At 36.1% G+C, this 27,319-nt stretch overlaps 2 protein-coding genes across 2 annotated transcripts in view; one reads left to right on the forward strand and one right to left on the reverse strand.

Moving 5' to 3' along the window:
- Window positions 1-27,319, reverse strand: part of LOC117932410 (protein ELC-like) — a 96,398-nt gene that overhangs the window by 45,261 nt on the left and 23,818 nt on the right. The gene's annotated exons all lie outside the window — the stretch shown is intronic.
- LOC117931916 lies at window positions 19,547-21,458 on the forward strand. The gene is made up of 2 exons (XM_034852988.1): window positions 19,547-19,764; window positions 19,841-21,458. Exons 1-2 carry the CDS (start codon window positions 19,547-19,549, stop codon window positions 21,456-21,458), a joined length of 1,836 nt encoding a protein of 611 aa, XP_034708879.1.

Here is a 27,319-nt window from a genome sequence, read left to right on the forward strand (position 1 = left end):
GTGTATATTGACCAATAGTTTATTTGCTATTGAATTGAATGTCAAACATCCAAGTCCTTATTTCAAAAAATTGCTTGTTAAATGTATTTTTGCCTATGTATTTTATTAATTTATATATTTCAAATATTTTCATGCATTAATTAACCATTTTGCTTATTTAACATTGCCTAAAATTAGAGAAAGAATCAATCTCATCTAACTCACTATAAATTTTTAGACATTTATAATATTAAAATTATTTAGACAATATTATAAAATGACATGTTTTATATTTATTTTAATATATTTTAATTGAGGCTGTATTTTGTTTTGGAAAACACATTCCTTTATTTTGACTTTTATTATATTCAATTTATGTATTTTAGTTTTAAACATTGTCATTTTTTATAAATGAATATTGATGGGCTTATATCATCCATTTTAGTAGAAGATACCATTTTTTTTTTTTTGTTTCTTTAATATTATTGCATATATCTTGTTGCCATGAATCTAAACAATTTGTTTTTTTTTGGTCGTGTTACAGTGTCGCACCCGCTTTCTTATTTCTTCTTACTTTCATGGGTGGAGCTGTCATTGCAAAATACCATCATCAAAATGGTTCTCCATTTATACAACATAACATAGCTATGCGAACATCGATCTTTGCAGTGTTTATATATAGCATAGTTGCTATAATTTATGAAACCTTTAATTCTCAAATCATGAATTATCTCACCCTATTGGGTAATATTAGATTCTTGAGCTCTTACTTCGATGTTGGTTCCACGTTTTGGTTGGTTATTACTTGTAATATGGGGCCTATTTTTAGTAAAGGTGGCTCAAATTTTGCACAAACCATTTTATCAATTTGACATGCTCATGAATCAAAGCAACGGGCACCGGTAGCACTTAAATTGCTTGCAACAATATTGAGGATGGAGGATGGGAGTAGCATTCGGCACCACTTAGAATTAGTTTGGCTTATTGAAGGCCATCTGTTTAGTATTTTAAAAATAAGTTTTCTTGTATTTTGGTAGGCTATTTGTAATCCTATACCTGTCATGATGGATATCGATGTATGCTATTTGGTATGCTATGGTTTTGAAAACATTGATATTTAGAAGTTGCATTTTATGTGTTCCCAAATAATAGAAAATCCCATATATGGCATTTCACTTTCTATTTTTCTTCCTCACATTTTCTCATAACCCAAATTTCTATCTATAAAAACCTTGGGTATTCTCATTTTAAGATTCCATACCATCTTCAAGCCTTAGGAATGCTACACAGAGTCACGGGATGAAACTCTTTTTTCTCTCTAGTGGAGTGTCAAAGATGGAGAAAAATAAGTCTCAATACAACCAAAGGTAATCATGTATTCATGATAACTAGTTGTCTTTAGTTGAAGGAAGATTACTACATGTCTACTTATGGGTTGTTGTCAGTTGACTTTGATATGATTTATGTTTTACATGGAATTCCTATTTTGTAGCTTTGTTTTCATATCACTGTTATTTAAAAAATTATTACTCAAACGAGATTTTGAACTCAATGAATTGTCTTTGACCTTTATTTTTATTTTTTAAATAATTTGAGATTTCTTTTTTTCTTTTTTTCAGTTCCTAGCATTACCCTTTTCATATCTTTTTGCTAGAGATAATGCATTACTTTACGATGAATGTCGGTTTCATTCAACAGACCTCGTTTTACTCAACCATGGGTGAGCTCTCTTACCTATTCTTATCTTGAGGATAGCTTTTATAATAGTCTTCCTACTCTATCAAATTTTATTGTTTCATTGATTCATTTAATGTTATGACAAAATAAATGAAAACTCAACCCTCGCATCTGTAATTGAGAAGTGAGAACCATCTAAAGCCTGGGCCATGGAATCATAAGCTCAAGTCGTTTTGTGCAGAGCAGCTGGGCTGTCTCAAATTTTTCTTTCATAAATATCCAAAAGCTATTTCCTTTTCCTTGCTGATTCATAGTTGTTGACTTGTTGATTGTAGAAACCTGAGGCACCAATTTTAAGCCTCAAAATGTTTCTTGTTTTTCCATAGAAATATGACATAATGAATTGTCTTTGGCCCTCGTGGAGCCGGGCCATCTTGTTTAGGAATCCAACTGTGCTAAACCTAGCTTTATTGTTGGATTGCATTGAGCTAGTGTTGAGGCCATGAGCCATCATCCATGCACTATTTGTTAATTGGATCACTGTTTTTTTACTGTGGTTTATTGTCCATCCTCTTCGGAGATGGTCCATTTATGCTAGGCACTGCTGCTGAAATCTTTGAAATTGAGACGCTAGGATTTGCTCAACTTGAAACACGCAGTGCATTGCCAACCGAAAAATTATACTTGTCTCTCTAGTTCCCTGGTTCAAATAATGGTTTATGGTGGGTTAAATAAATGGTCACCCAACTGGTCCATACCAAAATACCTGAATGTACATTTTTTTTTCCTGGATTTGGGAAATGAGCATCCTGGGTTAGAACTGAATTGGGTTATTGGTGAATGTTCTATTTGGGTTTCTGTTGGCCTTCAATTTCTACTACACCCACGTTGCCTATGAAATTTTTTTTCTATTATTCCCACTGAACTCCAGCCATTACATGATATCTACTCAAATATTTTCTATCTTTAACATTTCCTTTTATATTACTTCCCTCTCCTTATAGCATTAAAAAAAAAAAAAAAAAACTATCAAAACTTTTTTTTTCTCCCTTGTGAATAAGAAAAAAATTTCTATTTGAAACAAAATCTATTTCTTACATATTACTGTTAGGGTGAATTCACAATATTCCAACAAACATTAGAATTTTTCTACCATTTCTTTGTGCAAAATTAAATAGGCAATAGTAATTAGCAGCAATAAATAAATAAACTCATGCAACAGAAAAAATAAATCAGACACCGGAATTTTTACGTGGAAAACCTCCCAATATAAAGGGAAAAACCACAAGACCTAGTCAAGTTCAAACTTCCACTATCTGCAATAATGGGTTACACCTGTCTTTTCTAAAATAATCTCTAAAGGCTGTCAAATACATCAAGAGTACATATAGTCTTGGATTATACAATCTCTCTTAACAAAAAAAAAAAAAAAAAAAATTAGAGAAAGTATACCAAAAATGTTGTTATCGTTCACGAGTAGTAACACCAATTTCCGACCTCAAAATTTGATCTCCATCGTTTATATTGTAGCTACTCGAGTTTTCAACTTCTCCTCAAATTTCAACTCGATCGGACCATAGATGAAGCGGGATCGACTTGTTGATGAAATCTGGACAGATGTGTTTTTTTTTTCTCTCTCTTCTCTCTGTTTTTCTTTTCCTAATTTTTTATGTAATTGACTTGGTCCCCAAGCATATGAGGCCCACTCCCTCACATACGAGGGAGTCCAACAAATCTCCCCCTCCCGACTATGTGAGGGCTCTACCAAGACTGCTTGCTTTCTACAAAATTGTAGTTTCTCTATAGGTATTGGTTTTGTTATCATATCTGATTCATTCTCATTAGTATAGATGTTCTCAAGGCAACACAATTTCATCTCTAGTGCATCACAAATCTAATGATATCTCACATCAATATGCTTTGATCTAGAGTGAAAAGTTGGATTCTTACTAAGATGAATAGCACTTTGACTATCACAGTAGAGTAGATACCTTTCTTACTGTAGACCCATTCTTGTAGAACTTCTTCATCCATAATAACTCTTTGCTAGTTTCAGTTATAGCAATATACTTAGCCTTTGTGGTCAACAAAATAACACATTTTTGTAACCTTGATTGTCATGATACTGCTTCCCCTGAAAAAATGATCAAATAACCAGAAGTAGGCTTTCTGGAATCAACATTCTTAGCCATATCTACATCTGTGTATCCTACAAGCACAGGTTTGTTAGTCCTAAAACATAAACATGTCTTAGAAATACCCCTCAGATACTTGAGAATCCACTTCACTGCAGCCTAGTGTTCTTTGCTAGGATTAGAAAGGAACATGTTGACAACTTCAACAACATGAGCAATATTAGGCCTTGTGCACACCATGGCATACATCAAGCTACCCACGGCTGATGCATAGGGCACCTTTCGCATTTCTTCTTTTTCTTTCTTACTTGAAGGACTTTGTTTGGAACTTAGCTTTAGATGACTTCCAAGTGGAGAACTCGCTGGTTTTGCTTTGCCCATGTTGAACTTGTCTAAAACCTTCTCAATATAGTTTTCTTAAGATTGCCACAATTTTCCGTTCGTCCTATCTCGAGAAATCTTTATACCAAGAATTTGACTTGTAAACCCCAAGTCCATCATTTCAAAGGACTTGCTCAACTCCTTTTTCAGTTTATCAATTTTATTAGTATCACAACCAACAATCAACATGTCATCCACATATATTAAGAGAATAATAAATTCTCCATCAGAGAATTTCTTCACAAACACATAATGGTCATAAGCAGTTCTATCATACCCATGCTCAACCATGAAGGAATCAAACTTCTTGTACCACTGTCTTGGTGCCTACTTGAGACCATACAAGCTCTTCTTCAATCAACACACTAAGTGTTCCTTGCCTTTGATTGTAAACCTTTCTAGTTGCTCCATATATATTTCCTCTTCTAAGTCAACATTGAGGAAAACAATCTTCACATCAAGCTATTCAATCTCTAGATTCATACTGGCAGCTAAGCCTAACACAACTCGAATCGAAGACATCTTAACCACAGACGAGAAAATCTCTTCAAAGTCAATGCTTTTCTTCTTACTAAAACCCTTCACAACCAATCTGCCTGTACCTTGGTTGTGTCTGTTTGGTTCAAGCTTCCTTTTCAGTACCCATTTATTCTTCAATGCTCTCTTACCCTTAGGTAACTCCATTAATTCATAAGTGTTGTTCTTATGCAAGGATTTCATCTCTTCATGCATAGCTCTCAACCACTCTTTTTCTCATCATGCAGCAGAACCTCTTGATAATTTTGGCTCTTCCCCATCAAAAAGTAACAAATAATCATCACTAGTATACCTTCTGGAAGGTTGACGCTCCTAGTAATCTTCTTAACTGTGTTTTAGTAGCAACTCTGAAGTAGCTTGTTCTTTGTTGTTCTAAGCCATCATTCTCAATTGTAAGATTTCTCTACATCATCAATTGCAAACTCATCATTTATGTCAACTGTATCAACCTATCTTCTTGCACAACTTCCATGTGTTATATCCCATAGAGTTAGGAGAGACTGGACCCAAATCAACTTGTTCTTCACTGAAAACTTTGGCTTCTTAACCCGATCTAAGTCTTCAATGTTTAATTTCAAATAAGACAACATCTCTGCTTCTTATAATCTTTTTGGTAGCTGGATCTCATAACCTGTACCCAAACTCTTCATTTGAATAACCCAGGAATACACTGTTTAGTCTTGCTGTCAAACTTGGACCGCTCGTCTCTAGGAACATGAACAAATGTCTTGCATCCAAACACTCTCAAGTGCTCAAAGAAACAAATTTCTTGTCAAACCCTCTCTGGATATCACCTTTAAAGGATATGATAGGGACAAATAATCAAATCAACGACTGTCCTCATGGCCTCACCCCAAAAAGACTTAAGCAATCTACATGAGAGAGCATACACCTGATTCTATCACAGATGGTTCTATTCATTCTCTCAGCTACACCATTTGTTGTGGGTCTTAGAACCGTCTTCTCAAGCTTGATGCCATGACTTCTGCAGTATTGCTCAAATGGCCCCCTATATTACCACTATCATCTGCCTCTGGCAGATTTTAACTGCTTGCTAGTTTGCCTCTCAACCTTCACATGAAAATCTTTGAATACATCAATACCTGTCTTTGGATTTCAAAGCATATGCCCACACCTTTCTTGAATGATCATCAATAAAAGTCACATAATAAAGTGGACCACCAAGAGTATACTTTGCATAGTACAACATCAGTATGAACTAAATAAAAATATCTGGTTTTCTATATGAAGGAAATCTACAAAATGCAACTCACTTTGCTTTCTAGACGGACAATGTGTACAAGTAATATGACGTACCTTTAATGGTAGAAGTTCTTTCTGGCAAAACCTGAAGTCCCTTTTCACTTATGTGACCAAGCCGCTATGTCATAGTTAGTAAGGCTTCATTCTCAACAATGTTCACCTCTCCCTGACTATCTTGCTCCTATCTGTAGAGGGTATTGTTTTCTTTCCCCTAGCTAAAACAAGAGAACCCTTAGTATCTTCCACTTACCCTCTCCAAGTGACTATGTAGCCCTCATCATCAAGCTTCCCAACAAAGATCAAACTAAAGCGCATTTCATGAACATGTCTAACATCTTTTAGAACCAATTTGCACTCAATGCTAGTTTCTAACTCTACATCTCTCATGCCAACAATTTCACATTTTGCTTCATTTTTCATCTTAAACCAACCAAAACTGCCACTAGTGTAGGAAGAGAAGAAATCTATATGTGCATGATATGAAATGACGTTGTTGTATCAACCACCCAAGTGGAATCCTAGCATGCAAGGTTTACACACGCATCACCACAAACAATGATCGTATCACCATCAGATGCAATTGCTGCAATGTCTTTGTCCTTTTCCTGTTCTTCACATTTTCCTTTAAATTGTTCTCTTTTGAATTTTCTACAATCTCTCTTAATGTGCCCTAGCTTGCCACAATAAAAACACTTTAACTCTTTTCGGGACTTTGACTTTCCTCTTGACTTGTCATAGTTATAATCATTGGAAGGATTCTGTTTTACTTCTCCTCTGCCTCTCTGTAACAAGTGCTTCTATATTAGAGGAAATACCTAACTCTTTCTTCTTGCCTCTTCATTAAACATGCTGAATTTTACCATGTTGACAGTTATCACACCATTTGAGGCTGAATTACTTAAGGATACCACCAAAGTTTCCCAACTATTTGGTAAGGAACTCAACAAAAGTAAAACTTTTACCTCATCATCTCAAACTTCATGGTAGACAACTCATTTAACAGTCCCTGAAAATTACTGAGATGTTCTGCAACACTATTACCATCCTTGTATTTTAAATTCCCAAGCCTTCTTATCATAAATGCTTGTTATGTGCAATCTCTCTCATAAAGACTCTAATTTCTGCCAAAGACTATATGCATCAACTTCCTTGGCTACATGATGGAAGAAACTCTGATCAACCCACTACCTAATCTATCAAATGGTTTTCCTATTTAATTTCTTCCATTCATCCTTAGTTGTAGTAGTTGGCTTATAAGTCCTACATTCAATATGCTCAAACAACTCTTTGCAATATAGAATATCCTTCATCCTAGTATTCCAAATTGAATAATTGGAAACTATGAGTTTAATCATTTCACTGTCATCCTCCTCCATTTAAATCACACAAGAGATCCCACTACTAATCAACTTGGCTCTAATACGACTTGTTAGGGTGGATTCACAATATTCTAACAAACACCATAATTTATATACCCTTTCTTTGTGCAAAATTAAATAGGCAATAGCAACTAGCAACAATAAATAAACAACTCATGCAACAAAAAAGTAAAATCAGACACTAGAATTTTTATGTGAAAAACCCCTCAATGCTAAGAGAAAAACCACGAGACATAATCCAATTCAAACTTCCACTATCAACAATAATGGGTGACACCTGTCTTTTCTAGAATAATCTCTAGAGGCTGCCAAATACATCAAGAGCACATATACCCTTGGATTATACAATCTCTCTTGGCAAAATAAACAAAGAAAAATTGGAGAAAGTATACCAAAAACGTTGTTATTGTTCACGGGCAATAACACCAGTTTCTAAGCTCAAAAATCTTATCTCTGCCGTTCAGATTGTAGCTACTCGAGTTTTAAACATCTCCTCCAAATTTCAACTCGATCAGACCATAGATGAAGTGAAATTGGCTTGTTGATGAAATCTGGGCATATGTTTTTTTTTTTTTCTCTTTCTTCTTTTCTCTCTGTTTTTCTTTTTCCTGATCTCTTTTTTTTTTCTTTTTCTTTTTTTAATGTAACTGACTTAGTCCCAAGCATATGAGGCCCACTCCCTCACATACGAAGGAGCCCAACAATTACTGTAGGCCCCAAGTCACATTTCCATAAGTTGAATATAAGAGCTCTAATAAGACAACAATTAGTCAATTTAGTTATTCTAGAGTACCCTCCAATTCATGTTTTCCTCATTTCGCATAGCTATGATATCAATTAAAGGTGTCAAACCCATTGTCATCAACTAGAAGGCATTTAATTCAGGGAAGAGGAAATAGAAGAACATGGTGGTTCTAGATCTCATGAAGCATGTGAAATCGACAAAAGCTAATAAGCCACGGTCCAGGCCCCAGGAGAAGGAACCAGGTGAAAACATGGATTTTGATTTTGATCAAGACTTGCTTGATGTATACTCTGATATGATTGCTCAAATTAATCATGATGATTTCTTGATTGGGAAGGTGACTTTCCAAGTGAAATTGAAGAAATAATAGATTGTTCAGATCTTGGTAGAGTTTTCCCAGTGGAGGAATTAGAGGAAGAGGAGGTTCTGGGTGTTGAACAATTGAATGCTCAAATATTATTTTGGGTCATCAATATTATTTAAGAGCAAAGATAATTTCAAAATTTTTTCTTTTAAGAAAGCAAATTTTGGATTTGAATTCTTACTATTTTGATTTGAAATGAGAATATTGCTTTAATTAAAAAAAACCTCCAACCTTATCTAAAAATGAAAATTTCCTGAACTTTTAATCAATAGGATTTTTATTTACAACTTTACTTTAAAAAAGAATTTTTGCCTTTAAAGAGAATTCGAAAAGTTAATCTAAAAACAATATTTTATCTATCTTTTAATTTATTTCATTTAAAACAAATCAATTTTATTTAGAAAAGCTTTGCAACTTATTTTTTCCTAAAAAATAAGTTATTTTCAGTTTTATATAAAAATAAATAAATAAATAAATAAATTTATTAAAATCATGATTTTCGGATTTTATTTTTTTATTTGAAAAGGTTTTTCTTATTAAAAAGATTTTATTTAAAAAAAATTAGTTTTATAGAATTGAGTTTTTCTATTAAAAAAATTATCTTGATGACTCTCCTTTATATTTATTTACTTTTTCAGACAAAATTTAATTCATTAAAAATGTAGGGATTTTGGTTTATTAGAATCATGAATTTCAATTTACTTAAAAAAGTTATTACAAATTATTAAATCTTAAAAAAGCTTCAATTTTGTCATAAATATTATTATAAAATAAACAAATAAATAAATAAATAAATATTTAAAAAGTTCATTGGAATAATCTACAAATAAAAACATTATTATTTATTTATTACCAGATTTATACAACGATCTAAAAATTAGAAACAACACAAAATAAATAAATAAATTACTCTAATGCATACAAAACAATAACCAAATTATCATAAATTTAAAGTATTTATAAGAATATGAAAGGAAGTGAATAAAAATAAAGAGAAGGACAGGGATATAATAAAAAGTGGTGGTGGTGGTGCTGAAATGGGAGGAAAGGAGGCGGAAAGAGATGTGAGCACGAGGGAAAGAGAGATGGTGAGATGAGTCTCACGAGCCTGGGGTAAGGAAAAAAAAAACATAAGAAGAAAGAGGGAAAAAAAATAGATAGAAGCAAGAAAAAATGGAGAAGGAGAGAAGAGGTGATTGGGGCGGCAAATATCGGGGAAGGATTGTTTAAAATATCGATAAACATTATTTAGATTTTAAAAAATATTATTGAAGTGAAAATTATTTAAAATTTAAGAAATTTTTTATAAAATAATAAAATAAGAAATGATATACTTATTAAAGTTATTTTATAATTATAATTAATATAAGTACGGTGAAATATAATATTTATTATCTTTTTTAGAAAAAATTATCTAAAATTTCTTTAATATATTTATATTCATTTATTTTAAAAATTAGAAATTATTTTATTAAAATATGTTTACTATATTTTAAATAAAAATTTAAATGTTTTCTAAGATTTATATAAAATATTTTATTTGAGATTTAATTTCTAAAATTTTGTTATTGATAATTTTTTGCTATTGATATTAATTTATTTAAATAATTGAAATTATTAAAAATTATATTAATAATTTATCTCATCAAATTAATTTTAATTTATAAAATATTAGAACTTCGTTACTATTTTTTATATTTTAACAATTTTTGAATAAATTTATATTTTAATATTTAAATGGTTTTTATACTTTTAGTAGTCAATTAAATAAAATTTAAAATAAAATAAATAGAATTAAGTTATTTATTAAAGTATTTTTTAATAATGGATTTTAATATAACTTGTGCCCATATATTAAACGGGGCGAATTAGCGTAGGTGCTAGTTGGCCTACAACCCGGAAGTTCGACTGGGAGCCGGCTGTGTTGATTGGCAAGAAAGATGGGGCGAGTGTGATGTGTGGGTTGTGAAATAGGAGAATATATCGTAGGGTATAAAAAATGAGTGGTTGAGATGAAACCTTGAAAATGAAAGGCTTAGATTTAACCCTAAAATTGAGCTGAAAAATTAAACCAAAAGGGCCTACAAAATACTAATCAAATGGGCCTGAGAGTCAAAGATGAAAATGGGTCAAATAAAAGGACAAAAGAAAAAAAATGATTAAATTCATAAATTTGGAATCAAGAAATGAGGTCAAAATTGGTCTAAAAAACAAATAATAGTAAAAAAAACAAAAAAACTTTGTGCAAATTTTGGTTTTCATAAAAATAAATTTTTATTTTTATTCTCATCCTACACAACAATTTCAACATATTTAATAAATAAAAATAAATATAATTTGTCATTCCTATTATCTATTTTAATGTTCTAAACATGACCTAAATGTATTTTGGTTCTAATTATAAAACATATAAATTTATTTTTCAACTCATATTTTAAAATAAAATTTTAAAACTTGATGATAATAAGAGAATGTAGACTAAATTTTAAGTTATATCAAAATAACTTTAAAGATAACAATAACTTATAATTCAATTAATCATAATTTTAAATTCATGATTGTAAGCATGGAGGAAAATATCGGCGAAATATCGCCGATATATCGTGTATCGGGCAGCGGCGACACGGCATTTGGAGGAGAAAAATCGCCCGACGATTTTTCGCAAAAAATCGGCAAAAAATCGGCGATATATCGGTGAAAACCGATAAATCGGCGATTTAACCAAAAAATCGCCTGCAGCCGCGAAAAATCGCCGATAAATCGGCGATATTTCGGCGATAAATCGCCGACTTTTTGGCGATTTTCTCCCCCTCTCTCCAGCGCGATCTGACGGCCCAGATCACGCCCGCGTTGATCCAAGGGCCCAGATGCGATTCCAACGTTCTAAATGTGATCTAACGGCCAGATTTGTCCCAGCTTGTGATCCAACGGCCAGATTTGAATTTCAACGGTAAATTGTATTCCAACGGCTATTTTGGCCCAAATTGCTTCTATAAATAGCTATTTATCCATCAATTTCACCCATTTTGCTTTCATTCTTCATTTGCTCTCTCAAGGTTGCTCAAATATTCAATCTTAAGGTATGATTTAATGTTATTTTTATATTCAATAGTAATTAATTTGTATATTTTTATTAAATTGACTTAGGTTAATTTGATCATTTAATTACAAATTGATAAGTTTATTTTAGATAATTATTTGTGATTTAGTTTCACATTTAATTAATTTAATTAACATGAACTAGTATATTTTGAATATGAAATATGTTCATTTTTATGATTATTGGGATTTTTTTCATATGCAATTATGATTAGTTTTTAATTTAGTAAATTTATCATAGAATTAGATCTAGATTTAAAAAATTAACTTAGCTAAATTATTTAATTAGTTTAATTAACATGAACTACTATATATGGAATATTAAATATATTCAATTTTTATGATTATTGGGATTTTTTTCATATGCAATTATGATTAGTTTTTAATTTAGTAAATTTATCATAGAATTAGATCTAGATTTTAAAAATTAACTTAGCTAAATTATTTAATTAGTTTAATTAACATGAACTACTATATATGGAATATTAAATATGTTCAATTTTTATGATTATCATGATTTAGTTTCATATCCAATTATGATTAATTTTTAATTTAGTAAATTTTTCATAGAATTAGATTTAGATTTAAAAAATTAACTTAGCTAAATTATTTAATTAGTTTAATTAACATGAACTACTATATATGGAATATTAAATATGTTCAATTTTTATGATTATTGGGATTTTTTTTCATATGCAATTATGATTAGTTTTTAATTTAGTAAATTTATCATAGAATTAGATCTAGATTTAAAAAATTAACTTAGCTAAATTATTTAATTAGTTTAATTAACATGAACTACTATATATGGAATATTAAATATATTCAATTTTATGATTATCATGATTTAGTTTCATATCCAATTATGATTAATTTTTAATTTAGTAAATTTTTCATAGAATTAGATTTAGATTCAAAAAATTAACTTAGCTAAATTATTTAATTAGTTTAATTAAATATATGGAATATCAACTATGTTCATTCTTTATCATTATTTTGTACATTTCTCATATATTTAAATTTAAATATTGACTTGATTTTGTTTACATTGAAATCACATTCAAGTGTATTTTTATTGCAATAGATTTAGCATGGCTAGTGGTGGTTCTGCCCTGCCAGGGCGAGATCCGGCTTGGAAGTATTGTTTACCAATTGAGGGTAACCGAAATGGAACAATTTGTAATTTCTGTGGGTTGGTGATGAAAAGTGGAGGCATCACGCGATTCAAGTTCCATTTAATGCATAACAACCCGCATAACAACACCAAAAAGTGTCCGAGTGTGCCGCCCGAAGTGAAAGAAGAGATACGATTCCTAGTGCGTGACAAAACAAAAGCAAAAGCAAAGAAAAATGCTGATATTGAAAACATTCGTGCTGAATTACGTGGCACAATGGGGACTCATCATACATATTTGGTAGACGAAGATGATGATGAAGATGTTGAGAATGAAGATGTGTATATGTATCCGGCAGATATGCACCCAGATGAGCGGGATGCGTATCGATCTGCAGTTCGTGCCTCGAAAGCATCAGAATGGGAACGTGAACAATATGAGAATATTGTAGGAAGCAAACGCAAAATGGGGGAGTCTTCATAGTCTACTGGATTACCGTCGATGATGCGAAAATCACATAGTATGCGACATTCGCAACAATCACCCCCTATTGCCCCTTCGCTTTACAAGTCTTCTGCAGCAAAACAAAAAAATATCAAAGATATATTCAAGGGTGGTGCAATTAAAGAAACGATGGGACGCTTAATTAGCAAATTCTTCATTTATGAGAGCGTCGCACCCGCAAAAGCAAAGTCTCATCACTTCAAGAATATGATTATTGGTGCACAACAAGCTGGTAATTACTAATTTTTGAAATGTTAGATTGTGCTATACTTTTAGTAAATATAGTCTTTTGTGACATGTTTTACATATTTTTTTTATATGAAGTGTAGGAATGGGAATCGAACCTCCATCTCTATTTGACATAAAGAACAAGTACTTGGAAATGGAGTACAGAGAAATGGAAGCTTATGTGAACCAACAAAGAGATAAATGGAAGACATATGGGTGCACAATAATGTCAGATGGATGGACAGGGCCCACGAAATTAAGTATTATTAATTTCATGGTTTATTCTAAAGGGAGCACGGTCTTCCTTAAGTCAGTTGATGCATCGAACTATATCAAAGACCACAAGTATATATACGACCTATTGAAGACTGTTATCAAAGAAGTCGGTAAAGAAAATGTGGTCCAAATTGTCACAGATAATGGGTCGGCATTCATGAAAGCAGGGAAACAATTGATGAAGAAGTATAATTTATACTGGACTCCGTGTGCGGCGCATTGCATCGACTTAATCTTTGAAGACATTGGTAAAAGACCCAATGTTATCGAGGTGATTAACAATGCTCGCAAGATAACTAACTTCATTTACAATCATGGTTGGTTACTAGCACAAATGAGACTATATTGTGGTGGAGACATTGTTCGACCAGGAGCTATAAGGTTTGCTACCAATTATATTGCTCTTGACAGTCTTCTTAAAAAAATGGTCGATTTGAAAAAATTGTTTATGAGTGATGATTGGGCACAACACAAGCTGAGTCGAACAAAACATGGACGAGAGTTGGAGCAATTATTGTTTGACCATGCGTATTGGGACAGAATGACAAATATAGTTTCATTATATGAGCCATTATACGTGGTGCTTCGACTTATGGATTCTGAAGTTGTTCCCACAATGCCATTTGTGTATAAGCTTATGCACGTGATGAAAAAGAACCTTACGCATCAAGGAGCTGGAGATTGGATGTTCAAAATAATACAAGATCGTTGGCAGAAAACACTAAAACATCCACTTCATGCAGCAGGTACTTAAGTACTATATATCTTTATAAGTTTTTACTCTGTATTTAATTTTGTTTTAAAAAATACTAACTCTACTTAATTTTATTGTAGCATACTTCTTGAATCCAAGATTTCAATATAGGCGTGGAGTTGGTAGTGATCCGGAACTACTTCAAGCGGTCCATGATGTTTTTGCAAAATTAGATCCAACTACTGAATCACTTGGTCAATTTGGAAATGAGGTAAATAAAAAACTGTTATTTGTCTATAAAACAATAATTTCATTCATCAATTTATTTGAATGTTTACTTACAAATATGATATTAACAAATTAAATGTTGAATACATAGCTTGTGCTTTTTCGAGATGCAAAAAGAGGATTCGGTGATCGAGCGGCAATTGCAGCAAGGTCAACCATGGTGCCCGGTGAGTCTTTATAGGAAAAAATTGATTATCATTATTGTAAATTCACCACATAAGTATTTATATGATTATCAAATTGGTTGCAGCTGAATGGTGGTTTATGTATGGGAATCAAACACCTACATTGAGAAAGTTAGCCATCAAAGTTCTCTCACAAACTGCATCATCTACTGCCTGTGAGAGAAATTGGAGCACGTTTGCTCTCATCCACACAAAGCAACGAAATCGTTTGGCTTACTCTCGATTGGAGCAATTAGTTTTTTGTTACTATAATATGAGGCTAAAGTTAAGCGATATGGAGGCAGAAAATGATCGAGTTGCTGAAAAAGATTATCTTGATCTTCTTGACATTTCAGCCGAAGTGGGTGAAGAAGAAGATAACCTATTGTTCCAATGGGTGAGGCCTATACACTTGGATGACGAAGTTGGAAATCCCGATCCACGAATTGCCGCTCATGCTCGAGAATTTGGAGTTAATGTTGAACGTGTGTTGTCTGAAGAAGTTCACTCTGAAAGTTTTAGCAAAGATACTGATGATTCCCACCAAGAGATTGACTCCACAAGTGCTGGCCATAGTAGTAGACCTAGTGCTGCAGGTACTTCTGCTTCTGGTTACGATGGTTCAAGAGGTGGAACTGATGATGGCGGTGATAATGCGGGAGGAGATATTAATGAACGTCAACATAGTCAATATCCAGTCAGCCAATTCACCTGTGAAAATACTTTCACACACTGCACACAGGATGAAGACCATGGCTCTAGAAGAGCTGGTCCAGGCATAGGAGCTATTGGGAAGCCTTATAGAGGAAGAGAACGAATGATGGAACCATATAATGAGGAGTTACTTTCAGGGAGTTTTGAATCTATGAGTATAGGAACTCAATTTAGTGACTCCTCGAATGAGACTAATGTCTACCCTCCTCATGTGATGAGTTATGGTCAACCTTCAAGTTCAACAGATGAAGAGTATGGTATGTCACGTTATTCACCTTCTAAACAAATGCCTTACCAAGTTCCATATCAGATGGAAGGAGGATTGGGCATTAACACATGGGTGAACTTTGAGTATCCTATCCATGTAGAGGCAGTGGGCAGCAGTCAAGAGATCTATGCATGGCATGTTAGAATTTTTAACCAATATTATCGAGGCTCATTGAGTTGGTACCAATATTGTCTCCAACAGCAAGACGGCGTTCCTTCATCTATCAATCCCATTGAACCACATCGATCCTCATTTTGGTACTAAAGGGACATTGTAATGTAATGTGTACAAATTATTGCTATTTAATGAAATGAAGTATTTTATGTGACTTTATAATGAGAACAATTACAAAATTAACATTTCTTATAAATCGACATGATATAATTACATTTAATATCGCAAATTATATCATATGTATATCAAAATTTTCTACAAAACAACTTTAAAATGTCTATTATACTTCTAATTATATTATTATGAAGTTTTCTTTACATTTCCATGAGTTTTTAACAATTTTAAGCCTACCGATATTTTTTTCCAAAATATCCGCCGATATATCTCCGATATATCCGATATATCCGTAAAATCGAAGTACCGATATATCCGTGATTACCGATATTTTCTTCCATGATTGTAAGTCATAATTAAACTTGTAAGTTATTAATAAATTAATATAAATATGTCCTATTAAAAATTTCAAAATAAAAAATAACAATAATAGAATGTTAAATAATGAAATATAAACTAAGATAAATAGTTATTATTTAATTAAATTATAAAAATAAAAATTTTCAAAATTTTAAAATAAAAAATAATAATAATGAAACGTTAGATTAGTGAAAAATAAATTAAGATAAATAGTTGTTATTTAGTTATATTTCAAAAATTCAAAACTTCAAAATAAAAAATAATAATAATACAATGTTAAACTAATGAACAATAAATTAGTATAAACATGTCTTGTTATTTAATTAAAAATAAAAAATAAAAAATTATAATAATTGAAAATTAATAATAATCTAATGTTAAATTAATGAAAAATAAATTAATACAAACATGTTTTATATAATTGTAATTTAACTAAATTTCAAAAATAAAAAATTTTAAAATTACAAAGTTTCAAAATAAAAATAAAAAATCCAATATTAAATTTATAAAAAAAATCAATTAAGATAATATTTGTAGTTAGGAAAAAAAAAACTAGAATAAGGGTTTATGGGTTCATATGCTGGGTGTGCGATCGTGGAAGGTGGAAAACCTTGAAATTGTAGAGGGTGTGGGAGTGTGGAAGGTACATAAAAGCTCAGTTTGTCAATTTGTGATTTGTTTATGGAAAACAATTTTGCAATTTGTATTTGTCTAATATGGATTGGCTATACCTCATTTCTTGAAGAAAATCAAAGTCTTATTAAATATATCAAATATTTTTAGTTTTGAAGTGATGCAAGATAAATAATTTTTATTTCTTTTGAATTACTAAGACAACAAAATATGACAGACAAAAAATTATATATATATATATATATATATATATATATATATATATATATATATATATATATATATAAAATTTACTCAAGCAAGAAAAAAAATTCCATAATAAAATTTAAAAACTTTTATACAAAGAAATCTCTGCACCACCATGAAATGTGTTTTAAAAAAAAATAAAATAAAATTATTTGCTACACTCTAACTCTAACAATGTAAACCATTAAGCTACAATACTAATACACTAATTTTTTTTTCTTTTAATTCTTTCATTTGCTCAATATATCTCTTCTTAATTGAAGTTGGGATATATTTCTCTTTTATTTTTAATAATTTTAATTTTATCATTTATTTTTATGAATAAAAAATAAAGATTTGTTGATAATAAATTTTAGAAAAAGAAAAACAAATATATCCAAGAAAAGATTTTACAGCTTAAAACATTTGTTATAGATAGAAATTTGTTTTATTATTAAGCTTTGAAGTTGGAAAACATTAATAAGACATAATGTTTTACAACTAAAAAGACGTTGAAGAAAAAAATACATTAAAAATTATATTGAAGTTACATGTTGACTACTCTCATTCATGTAGAGCAAATTTTTTAATAATATATGTAGTTGAAAATAAATAAAAAAATAATGTATATATATATATATATATATATAAATTTAATCTTGAATTTATATCAACATTATATACACCAAGTCAACTTTATGCAGAATGAAGTTGTTGTTTTTCCCCACCAAGCCAACTTTATGCAGAATGAAGTTGTGTTTTTCCCCCACCAAGTCGGCTTTATGTAGAATGAAATCGTGTTTCTCCCACCAAGCCAACTTTATGTAGAATGAAGTCGCGTTTTTCCTCACCAAGTCGGCTTTACGTAGAATGAAGCCGTGTTTTTCCCTACCAAGTCGGCTTTGTGGGATCCTCCCTAAAAAATGCCACGTGGCTCTCTCCCCCTTGCGACGCGCAGCATAGCTCATTCCACCCGGAGAAGAATTCTATCCGGCCGACGTTCTATCTTATTCGGATGTCTCACAACCGCCATTCTGTCCGGCCGACATCCCACTTTCTTCGGATATCTCACAGCCGTCATTCTGTCCGGCCGACGTTCCACCTCATCCGGATATCTCACATCCGAATCCGGCCGACGTTCCACCTTCTCCGGATATTTCACATCCGGCGCCTGTCGTCGGATGGGAGAGGAGGACGATTCAACTTCCCCAGGCAGGCATGTCCGGATCCTTCGATAACGCTTATCCGGAGAACATCCGTGGCCAGTGATTCAGATTCCCCGGATAGCTTGGCTCGTTAAATACTCGCAATTCGCCGGATCCATTTCCGCCCACAATCAAAAAGCAAACTCCGATAATACTGATGACCAAGTCTCCTGAACTGTCACTCATCTTCAATGCAAGATAAGCTCGACAGGATATTTCCAAATCTTATCAGAGTGCCTGACACATTCCCGATATTTAAAGAGGCAAGATATTCCTAAATCTTATCAAAGTGCCTGACACATCCCCGATATTTAATGTCATAATTGAAGTGGCAGCCGCCACCTGGCACCAGAAATGTCATGATTGCTTTGCCACCTTATGAGCCGCAATCATGACGATGGGACCTGCCAGCACAGCGAGGCCATACTTTCTGACACTATATAAAAGGGTCTTCACACAAGGAGGAAGGTAAGCTGGATATCCCTGAGAAAAGGTCAATAACTTAATCTCTCTAGCCATGGCTAACAAAACCATCGGATGGTGTGTCCGGACAACCCATCCGGACATCTTTTTGCAGGAGGAATGAGGGATTACTACTATGCATTGATCGAGATTCCGTTGCTAGTGACAACTACTGTAGCAGGGGAATTTTGCCATCAACATTGGCGCCGTCTATGGGAACGTCTTTTCTTCTCAATAAATCTTATACCTTCCAACTGTAAAGATGACTTCACCCTCAAGGAGTCGTTCTTCCGCTAGAGGTGACGAAGGTTACTTCGAATGGCGAAACAGCATGGAAAGACGACAGCGAGAGAACGAACGGCAGACGCAAATTCTGCTCCAAGAAACAAGGAAACTCAGGGAAGAAAACAATGTCTTGAGGATCCGAAGCTCTCCCCAGCCTCAGCACTATTAGTGGAGGCAGGATCCCTGTCACAACCAGGAAGCTCCATTCCCCCGAGAGGCGAGCCCAACCCTCGAGGCGCATGAGGCATGGCCTATTGAAACCTCGATGCACGCTCACCATGTTCGACGAGACGAAAGTTCAGGCTCTACTCGAGTCTCATCCAAGCGACAACGTGACAAAAGGCCCCAAATATTTGACGCGATGCGCGCGCGTCTGGGACCCCAAACACCCTGCAAAAACAGGCCTCATACCACCATATCACTGGAGGCACACTCCGATCCTTCAAGCTCGCCTACTTTACAGGGACATGCCGCCCGCCCCCCGTGGCGCTGGTTGGTAAAGATCCCTCGCACCTAGCCCTTCCAGGCTTTATCAGCAGGTGCCTGGACGACATGCTCTCCATGCATTTCAGCTCCCGTATCATTAAATATGAACCCCCACGAGGGTTCATCGTCCCGAAATTCTCCACGTATGATGGATCCAACGATCCCTTTGATCACATAATGCATTATCGGCAGCTCATGACCCTTGATATAGGGAATGATATGCTGTTGTGCAAAGTTTTCCCAGCCAACCTACAAGGCCAGGCTCTTTCGTGGTTTCATCGACTGCCCACGAACTCGATTGACAATTTTCGGGATCTGTCCGAGGTCTTCGTAGGGCAGTACTTATGCTCAGCCAGGCATAAGCAAAATATCAGCACCTTGCAAAACATCAAAATGCAAGAAAATGAAACTCTGAGAGAGTTCGTGAAGCGCTTCGGACAAGCTGTCCTACAAGTAGAATCGTACAGCATGGACGCGGTCCTCCAAATTTTTAAGCGGATCATATGCCTAAGGACCCCCTTCTTCGAGTCCCTAGCTAAAAAACCTCTTACAACCATGGACGATTTATTCCGGCGTGTGAGTAAATACTCCATGCTAGAGAATGACATCCATGCCGCTACACAGCAAGTCCTAGTAGTTGGCCAAGTCGCTAAAAGTGGAGCCACCAAAAGCTTCAAAGCACCCAACCATCCTGGGTTGTCCGACATGGGGCAAGATGAGCAGCGCCCGCCACTCATTCGAACACCTCTCACCAAGTCGTACGAAAAACTGCTTCCTATAATCCGCGATCTGCCCGGCTTCAGATGGCCAGTACCAATAAGATCGAACCCCTCAGAAAGGAACAGCAGCAAAAGATGTGATTACCATAAAGATCATAGGCACACAACTGAAACGTGCATAAGCCTCCATTACATGGTGGAGAATCTCCTAAAGGCAAGACACTTGAAGCAGTATGTCCGAACAGCGCCTAAAGGTGAAGGATCTTCCCATGATCGAGGCCCACGTGCCCCAGCGGCTCCTATTAGGGTAGTAATCAACTACATATACGGAGGACCCTTGGATGACGAGTACAACTCCAAAAGGAAAAGGCAGAGATTGCTGCGAGCAGCCACGGTTCGGGAGCACGTAAGATCTATTCAGCCGGGATTAGCCAGTGGGGGCATCCACCCCATAAATGGAATCATTGTTTTCCCAGCTGTGGATCCATCCCGAGTGCTACAACCACATCGAGATGTTCTCATCCTAATATTAGGGGTTGGAGACTTCGATGTGAAAAGAATCCTGGTCGACCCAGGTAGCTCCGCGAACCTGTTGCAGGTGGCGGTCATCAAACAAATGGGTTTCATATCCTCTAGCCTGGAGAATCCTAGAAGAACCCTGTCCGGATTCAATGGTTCTTCCATAACCTCACTTGGGGATGCAATACTGCCGGTTCAAGCCGGGCCAGTCATCCTAAACGTTCTATTTTCTGTGGTTGAGGATTTATCCCCTTTCAATGCCATCTTAGGACGCACGTGGTTGCACAGAATAAAAGTCATTCCATCCACATACCATCAAATGGTCAACTTCATCACCCAAAATGGGCAAATTAATCTTTACGGAAGCCAGCTCGCTGCCTGGCAATGTTATCAAATCACTCGCGAGGCCGGACCCAGCGTCGACCGCGAGCACTCCCCCAAAGAAGCAAATGCTTCTAACCAATAGCAATTACAGCACCCGGCAGACAAAGATCCCCCGGCAGCAGACCCGTTGGAAGCTGTCCGGTTATCAAAGGGAGGTGAACGTTTCACGTACGTCAGTATCCTCCTACTGCCAGCCGAGAGATTCGAGCTCCAAAAGGTGCTCCAACAAAATTGCAATATCTTTGCTTGGGCCCACTCGGACATGTCCGGAATACTTCCGAGCGTCGCCTCTCACTGGCTCAACGTATTAGCCACCTCCAAGCCCGTTCGACAAAAAATTTGACGATTCCATCCGGACAGGCAGAAAGTCATTCAGGAAGAAATGGAAAAATTATTGGAGGCCGGGTTTATAAGGGAGGTGGAGTATCCAGAATGGTTGGCAAACATAGTAGTGGTCCCCAAGAAGGGAGGAAAATGGCGGGTGTGCGTAGACTACACTAATCTCAATGACGCGTGCCCCAAAGATAGTTTTCCACTACCGCGAATAGACCAGATAGTAGATGCAACCTCCGGGCATGAAATGTTATCCTTTTTGGATGCTTTCTCTGGGTATCACCAAATTCCCATGGCTCCGGAAGACGAAGAAAAAACTTCCTTCATAACTCCTCACGGGCTCTACTATTATAGAGTCATGCCAATCGGACTCAAGAACGTTGGGGCTACGTACCAAAGGTTAATGACCAAGATTTTCAAGCCGCTGATTGGCGACATCATTGAGGTGTACATTGACGACGTGGTAGTCAAAAGCAAAACCCGAAGCGAACACACCCAGCATTTGCAGAAAGTTTTTCATTTATTGAGAAAATATGGCATGAAGCTTAACCCAGCCAAATGCGCATTCGGGGTAAGCTTGGGGAAGTTCCTAGGGTTCATGGTTACCGAAAGAGGAATCGAAATCAATCCAGATCAAGTGAAAGCGGTCACTAACATGCTTGCACCAACAAACAAGAAGCAGTTGCAACGCCTCACTGGCAAACTCGTCGCTCTCGGACGGTTCATAGCTCGATTCACAGACAAGATGAAGCCTTTCTTTCTGGCATTCAGAGATGTCAATAAATCCGGATGGATGCAAAGCTGCCAGAATGCTTTTGAAGAAATCAAGCAGTATCTTTCTCAACCCCCCATTCTAAGCAGTCCGCAACCTGGGGAAAGACTATACCTATATCTGGCAGTTACCGATTGGGCTGTTAGTGCGGTCTTGCTCCGTTCCTTATCGCCCCAAGAGCAAAGACCAGTATATTTCATCAGCAAAGCGCTTGCCGATGTAGAGACAAGGTATTCAAGGATGGAACAGACTACCCTGGCGTTGCGCACGGCCGCTCAGAAACTGCGTCCCTATTTCCAAGCTCACCCAATAACCGTACTCACCAATCAACCCCTCAGAAACGTTCTGCATAAATCAGATATAACAGGAAGGATGCTACGATGGGCAATAGAGCTGAACGAATATGGGATAGATTATCAACCCAGACTATCCCTGAAGGGACAAGTCATGGCAAATTTTATAGCAGAATTGCCTGAAGAGCGCGCCCCGGACAAAGAATCGACACCGGATGACTGGTGGTCTCTGCATGTTGATGGAGCCTCCTGCTCGTCTAGATCAGGAGTCGGACTCCTCCTCAAAACGCCAATCGACGAACAGTTGGAGCAATCCATCCGTCTAGATTTTCCCGCCTCAAACAATGAAGCTGAATATGAAGTCATCCTATCCGGATTGGACCTTGCAACCACTTTGAACGCCTCAAAAGTTAAAATCCACAGCGACTCCCAGCTCGCCGTGGGGCAAATACTAAAAGAGTACGAGGCCAAGGACGAGCACATGGCCAAATACTTATTGAAAGTACAAGAATCACTCAGCCGGCTGGGAAAGTGGGTCATTGAGAAAATCCCAATGGGAGATAATGTGCAGGCCAACGCTTTGGCAGGAATAGCCGCATCATTTCCCGTGAAAGAATCAACAATGATATCTGTATACGTTCAAATCACTCCTACCATCACTGAATCACATGTTTGCAATGTGAGCCCAAAGGAAGACGACTGGGTGGTTGACATCAAAGCTTATTTACAAACAGGGGCACTGCCTGAAGATCCCAAGCACGCCCACAAAGTTCGGATACAAGTATCCCGCTTTACCCAAATCGGGGATGATCTTTATAGGCGTTCATTCGGAGGTCCGTACCTCAGATGCTTGATCCAGTTGGAAATCTGATATGTTTTGTCCGAACTTCATGAAGGTGTTTGCGGCAACCACTCAGCGGGCAGAACCCTAGCGCACCGGGCGCTTTTATAAGGATATTATTGGCCTACAATGAGGCAGGACGTAGAGATTTATGTAAGGAAATGTGACAAATGCCAAAAACACGCGCCAATCCCGCATATGCCCGCTGAAACATTAAACTCAGTGACAAGCCCTTGGCCTTTCGCGCAATGGGGGATGGATATCGTAGGACCCTTACCCACTGCAGCCGCTCAAAAGAAGTTTCTGCTCGTTGCTACAGATTATTTCAGCAAGTGGGTAGAAGCTGAAGCCTACGCAAGCATCAAGGACAATGACGTCAAAAAGTTCGTCTAGAAAAATATAGTGTGTCGTTTTGGAATCTCTCAGGCAATCGTAGCCGACAATGGTCCTCAGTTTGATAGCTCTACCTTTAAAGGTTTTTGCGCGGAACTTCACATGAAAACCCTGTATTCCACACCGCGGTACCCTCAGAGCAACGGTCAAGCAGAAGTGACCAATAAAACCTTACTAAGTGCGTTGAAGAAACAGTTGGAAAAAGCCAAAGAAAAATGGGTAGAAGAGCTGCCCAGCGTCCTATGGGCCTACCGGACCACACCCGGAAGGCCAACAAGGAATACCCCGTTTGCCCTCGCATACGGAACAGATGTCGTCATCCCAACTGAAGTAGGTATGCCTACGGCCCGGACTGCCGTCCAAGGTTAAAGAAATGAAGACGACAAGCTTGCAAGGCACTTGGATTGGGCGGATGAAGCTAGAGAGGCAGCATCCATCCGGATGGCCGCATATCAACAAAAAGTAGCTGCATATTACAATAGGAAGGTGTGACCTCGGATTTTCAAGGAAGGGTCATTGGTGTTTAGGAAAAGCTTTGAAAACACGGTTGAGAAAGGAGCCGAAAAAATTCAGGCCAATTGGGAAGGTCCTTATGTGGTATCAAAAGCCAACGAAAATGGGTTGTACCATTTGCAAACCTTAAATGGAACCCCTCTACTCCGCCCTTGGAATGTAGCCAATCTGAAGCAATACTACCCATGAAAGAGAGATTCTGTAAAGGTAGCCTTTTTATCTCGCCTTTTCTGACCGGACCAGACATGCGATATAAAAGGGGGCATTGTGGGATCCTCCCTAAAAAATGCCACGTGGCTCTCTCCCCCTTGCGACGCGCGGCATAGCTCATTCCACCCGGAGAAGAATTCTATCCGACCAACGTTCTATCTTATCCGGATGTCTCACAGTCGCCATTCTGTCCGGCCGACATCCCACTTTCTCCGGATATCTCACAGCCGCCATTCTGTCCGGCCAACGTTCCACCTCATCCGGATATCTCACATCCGGATCCGGCCGACGTTCCACCTTCTCCGGATATTTCACATCCGGCGCCTGCCGTCAGATGGGAGAAGAGGACGATTCAACTTCCCCGGGCAGGCATGTCCGGATCCTTCGGTAACGCTTATCCGGAGAACATCCGTGGCCAGCGATTCAGATTTCCCGGATAGCTTGGCTCGTCAGATACTCGCGATTTGCCGGATCCATTTCCGCCCACAATCAAAAAGCAAACTCCGATAATACTGACGACCAAGTCTCCTAAACTGTCACTCATCTTCAATGCAAGATAAGCTCGACAGGATATTTCCAAATCTTATCAGAGTGCCTGACACATTCCCGATATTTAAAGAGACAAGATATTCCTAAATCTTATCAAAGTGTCTGACACATCCCCGATATTTAATGTCATAATTGAAGTGGCAACCGCCACCTGGCACCAGAAATGTCATGATTGCTTTGCCACCTTATGAGCCGCAATCATGACGATGGGACCCACTAGCACAGCGAGGCCATACTTTCTAACACTATATAAAAGGGTCTTCACACAAGAAGGAAGGTAAGCTGGCTATCCCTGAGAAAAGACCAATAACTTAATCTCTCTAGCCATGGCTAACAAAACCATCAGAGGGTGTATCCGGACAACCCATCCAGACATCTTTTTGCAGGAGGAAGGAGGGATTACTACTATGTGTTGATCGAGATTCCGTTGCTAGTGACAACTACTGTAGCAGGGGAATTTTGCCATCAACAGGCTCTACTTTGGCTTTATGCAGAATGAAGTCATATTTCTCCCACCAAGCCAACTTCATGTAGAATGAAGCCGTGTTTTTCCCCACCAAGTCGGCTTTACGTCGGCTTTATGTAGAATGAAGCTGTGTTTTTCCCCACCAAGTCGGCTTTACGTCAGCTTTATGTAGAATGAAGTCGTGTTTCTCCCACCAAGCCAGCTTTATATAAAATGAAGCCGTGTTTTACCCCACCAAGCCGGCTTTATGTAGAATGAAGTTATGGGTATGCAGAGGACCCACTAAGCCAGTTTTATCTCCCACCAAGTCAGTTTTATGTAGAATGAAGCCGCACCATTGTCTAAGCAATAAGAACCAGAGGCAAGTACTCTCCAACAAAGATGGAGCCCACTCTGGAGCTGCAGATCCCAGGTAAAGTATAACAACATAATGTGTTCAGTTTCTACTCCATGTGTGTACATGTGCCTATGATCATGCTTCCTTTCAAAGTTGGATTTGAAAACTTTTGATTTAGGGAAAAACAGAATACTATTCAAGTTTCTACTCTATATATGTATATAACTACGTCTCTTATAAAAAGCTAATTTTCAGAGTCTAGTTTTTCTGGTGTTGAAGAAGAAGATGAAGAGAAGCATTTTCTTTCACATTTTCTACTCTTAAGGAAATCGATGTTAGCGTTCGTGGGTGTTTATATATATGCTGATTAAAATCAGCTGTTAATTTTTCTTGAGTGGGTAGAATGATTTGTTCGATGATCTTGTGTGTTGTGATATGGTTATTGATAAAAGGAGAAAAATGTAGTGCGATATTCGGCGATATATCCTCGAAATCGAAAATTTTTCGGGACTTTTTGGCGTGTGGAGCTTGTTTTCGGAATTTCTTGGGATTTTCCCGTTTTTCGGATAATCCAATTCTTTCAGCGAGTGTGGCGTGCAAATGTAACAGTAGGGCTAGGACTTGAACCTGGTTCTCTCAGGTGCAAGAGTGCGATGCAGTCAAATGAGAAACCATTCCATTCTTACAATTGGTATTCTGTATATTATATATACCATACGTCCTTCTCAATTTTATACGAATTTATAAAAAATAAGATATTAAATTTTATTTTTATAAATTCATTAATTTTAATTATTTAATTTAATTTATTATTGAAATAAAAAAATTATGAGTTAAATAAAAAATTATATAAATGTATGAAAAAATTATAAACATTTTTAAACAAAAAAATTTATCAAATTTATCATCCATATGTAGTTGTGTAAATCTCATTTTAGTATTAAATATATTTTCAAATTTTATATTTTATTATTGAATATCATAAATCCTATCATATTGATCGATATTTTTTTATCAAAAATTTCAACCAATGTTTCTTAAAATGAAAATTTCGTTAACCCTACCTTGTAGGTTTCCGAACTTTGATTTCTAGGGTTGAAGCTCAAAATGATCGCAAAACTAGGTTATAAAAAATTATCATAACAAAAGCATTTGTTTAGTATTAATAACTTGTCAATTAAATACTCATATCATTAAATGTGATTATGAATGGAAGTAACTTCATTTTCTTGGCAT

This window comes from Vitis riparia, chromosome 15 (genome assembly GCF_004353265.1).
Source record: "Vitis riparia cultivar Riparia Gloire de Montpellier isolate 1030 chromosome 15, EGFV_Vit.rip_1.0, whole genome shotgun sequence".
NCBI lineage: Eukaryota > Viridiplantae > Streptophyta > Magnoliopsida > Vitales > Vitaceae > Vitis > Vitis riparia.

What these genes read in the sequence shown, in the direction of transcription:
- LOC117931916 (XM_034852988.1), top strand. Translation starts at nt 19,547, where the DNA reads ATGTTCGACGAGACGAAAGTTCAGGCTCTACTCGAGTCTCATCCAAGC. An exon ending in GCCCCCCGTGGCGCTGGTTG is followed by an intron (nt 19,765 to 19,840) that starts GTAAAGATCCCT and finishes CATGCATTTCAG; the next exon opens with CTCCCGTATCATTAAATATG.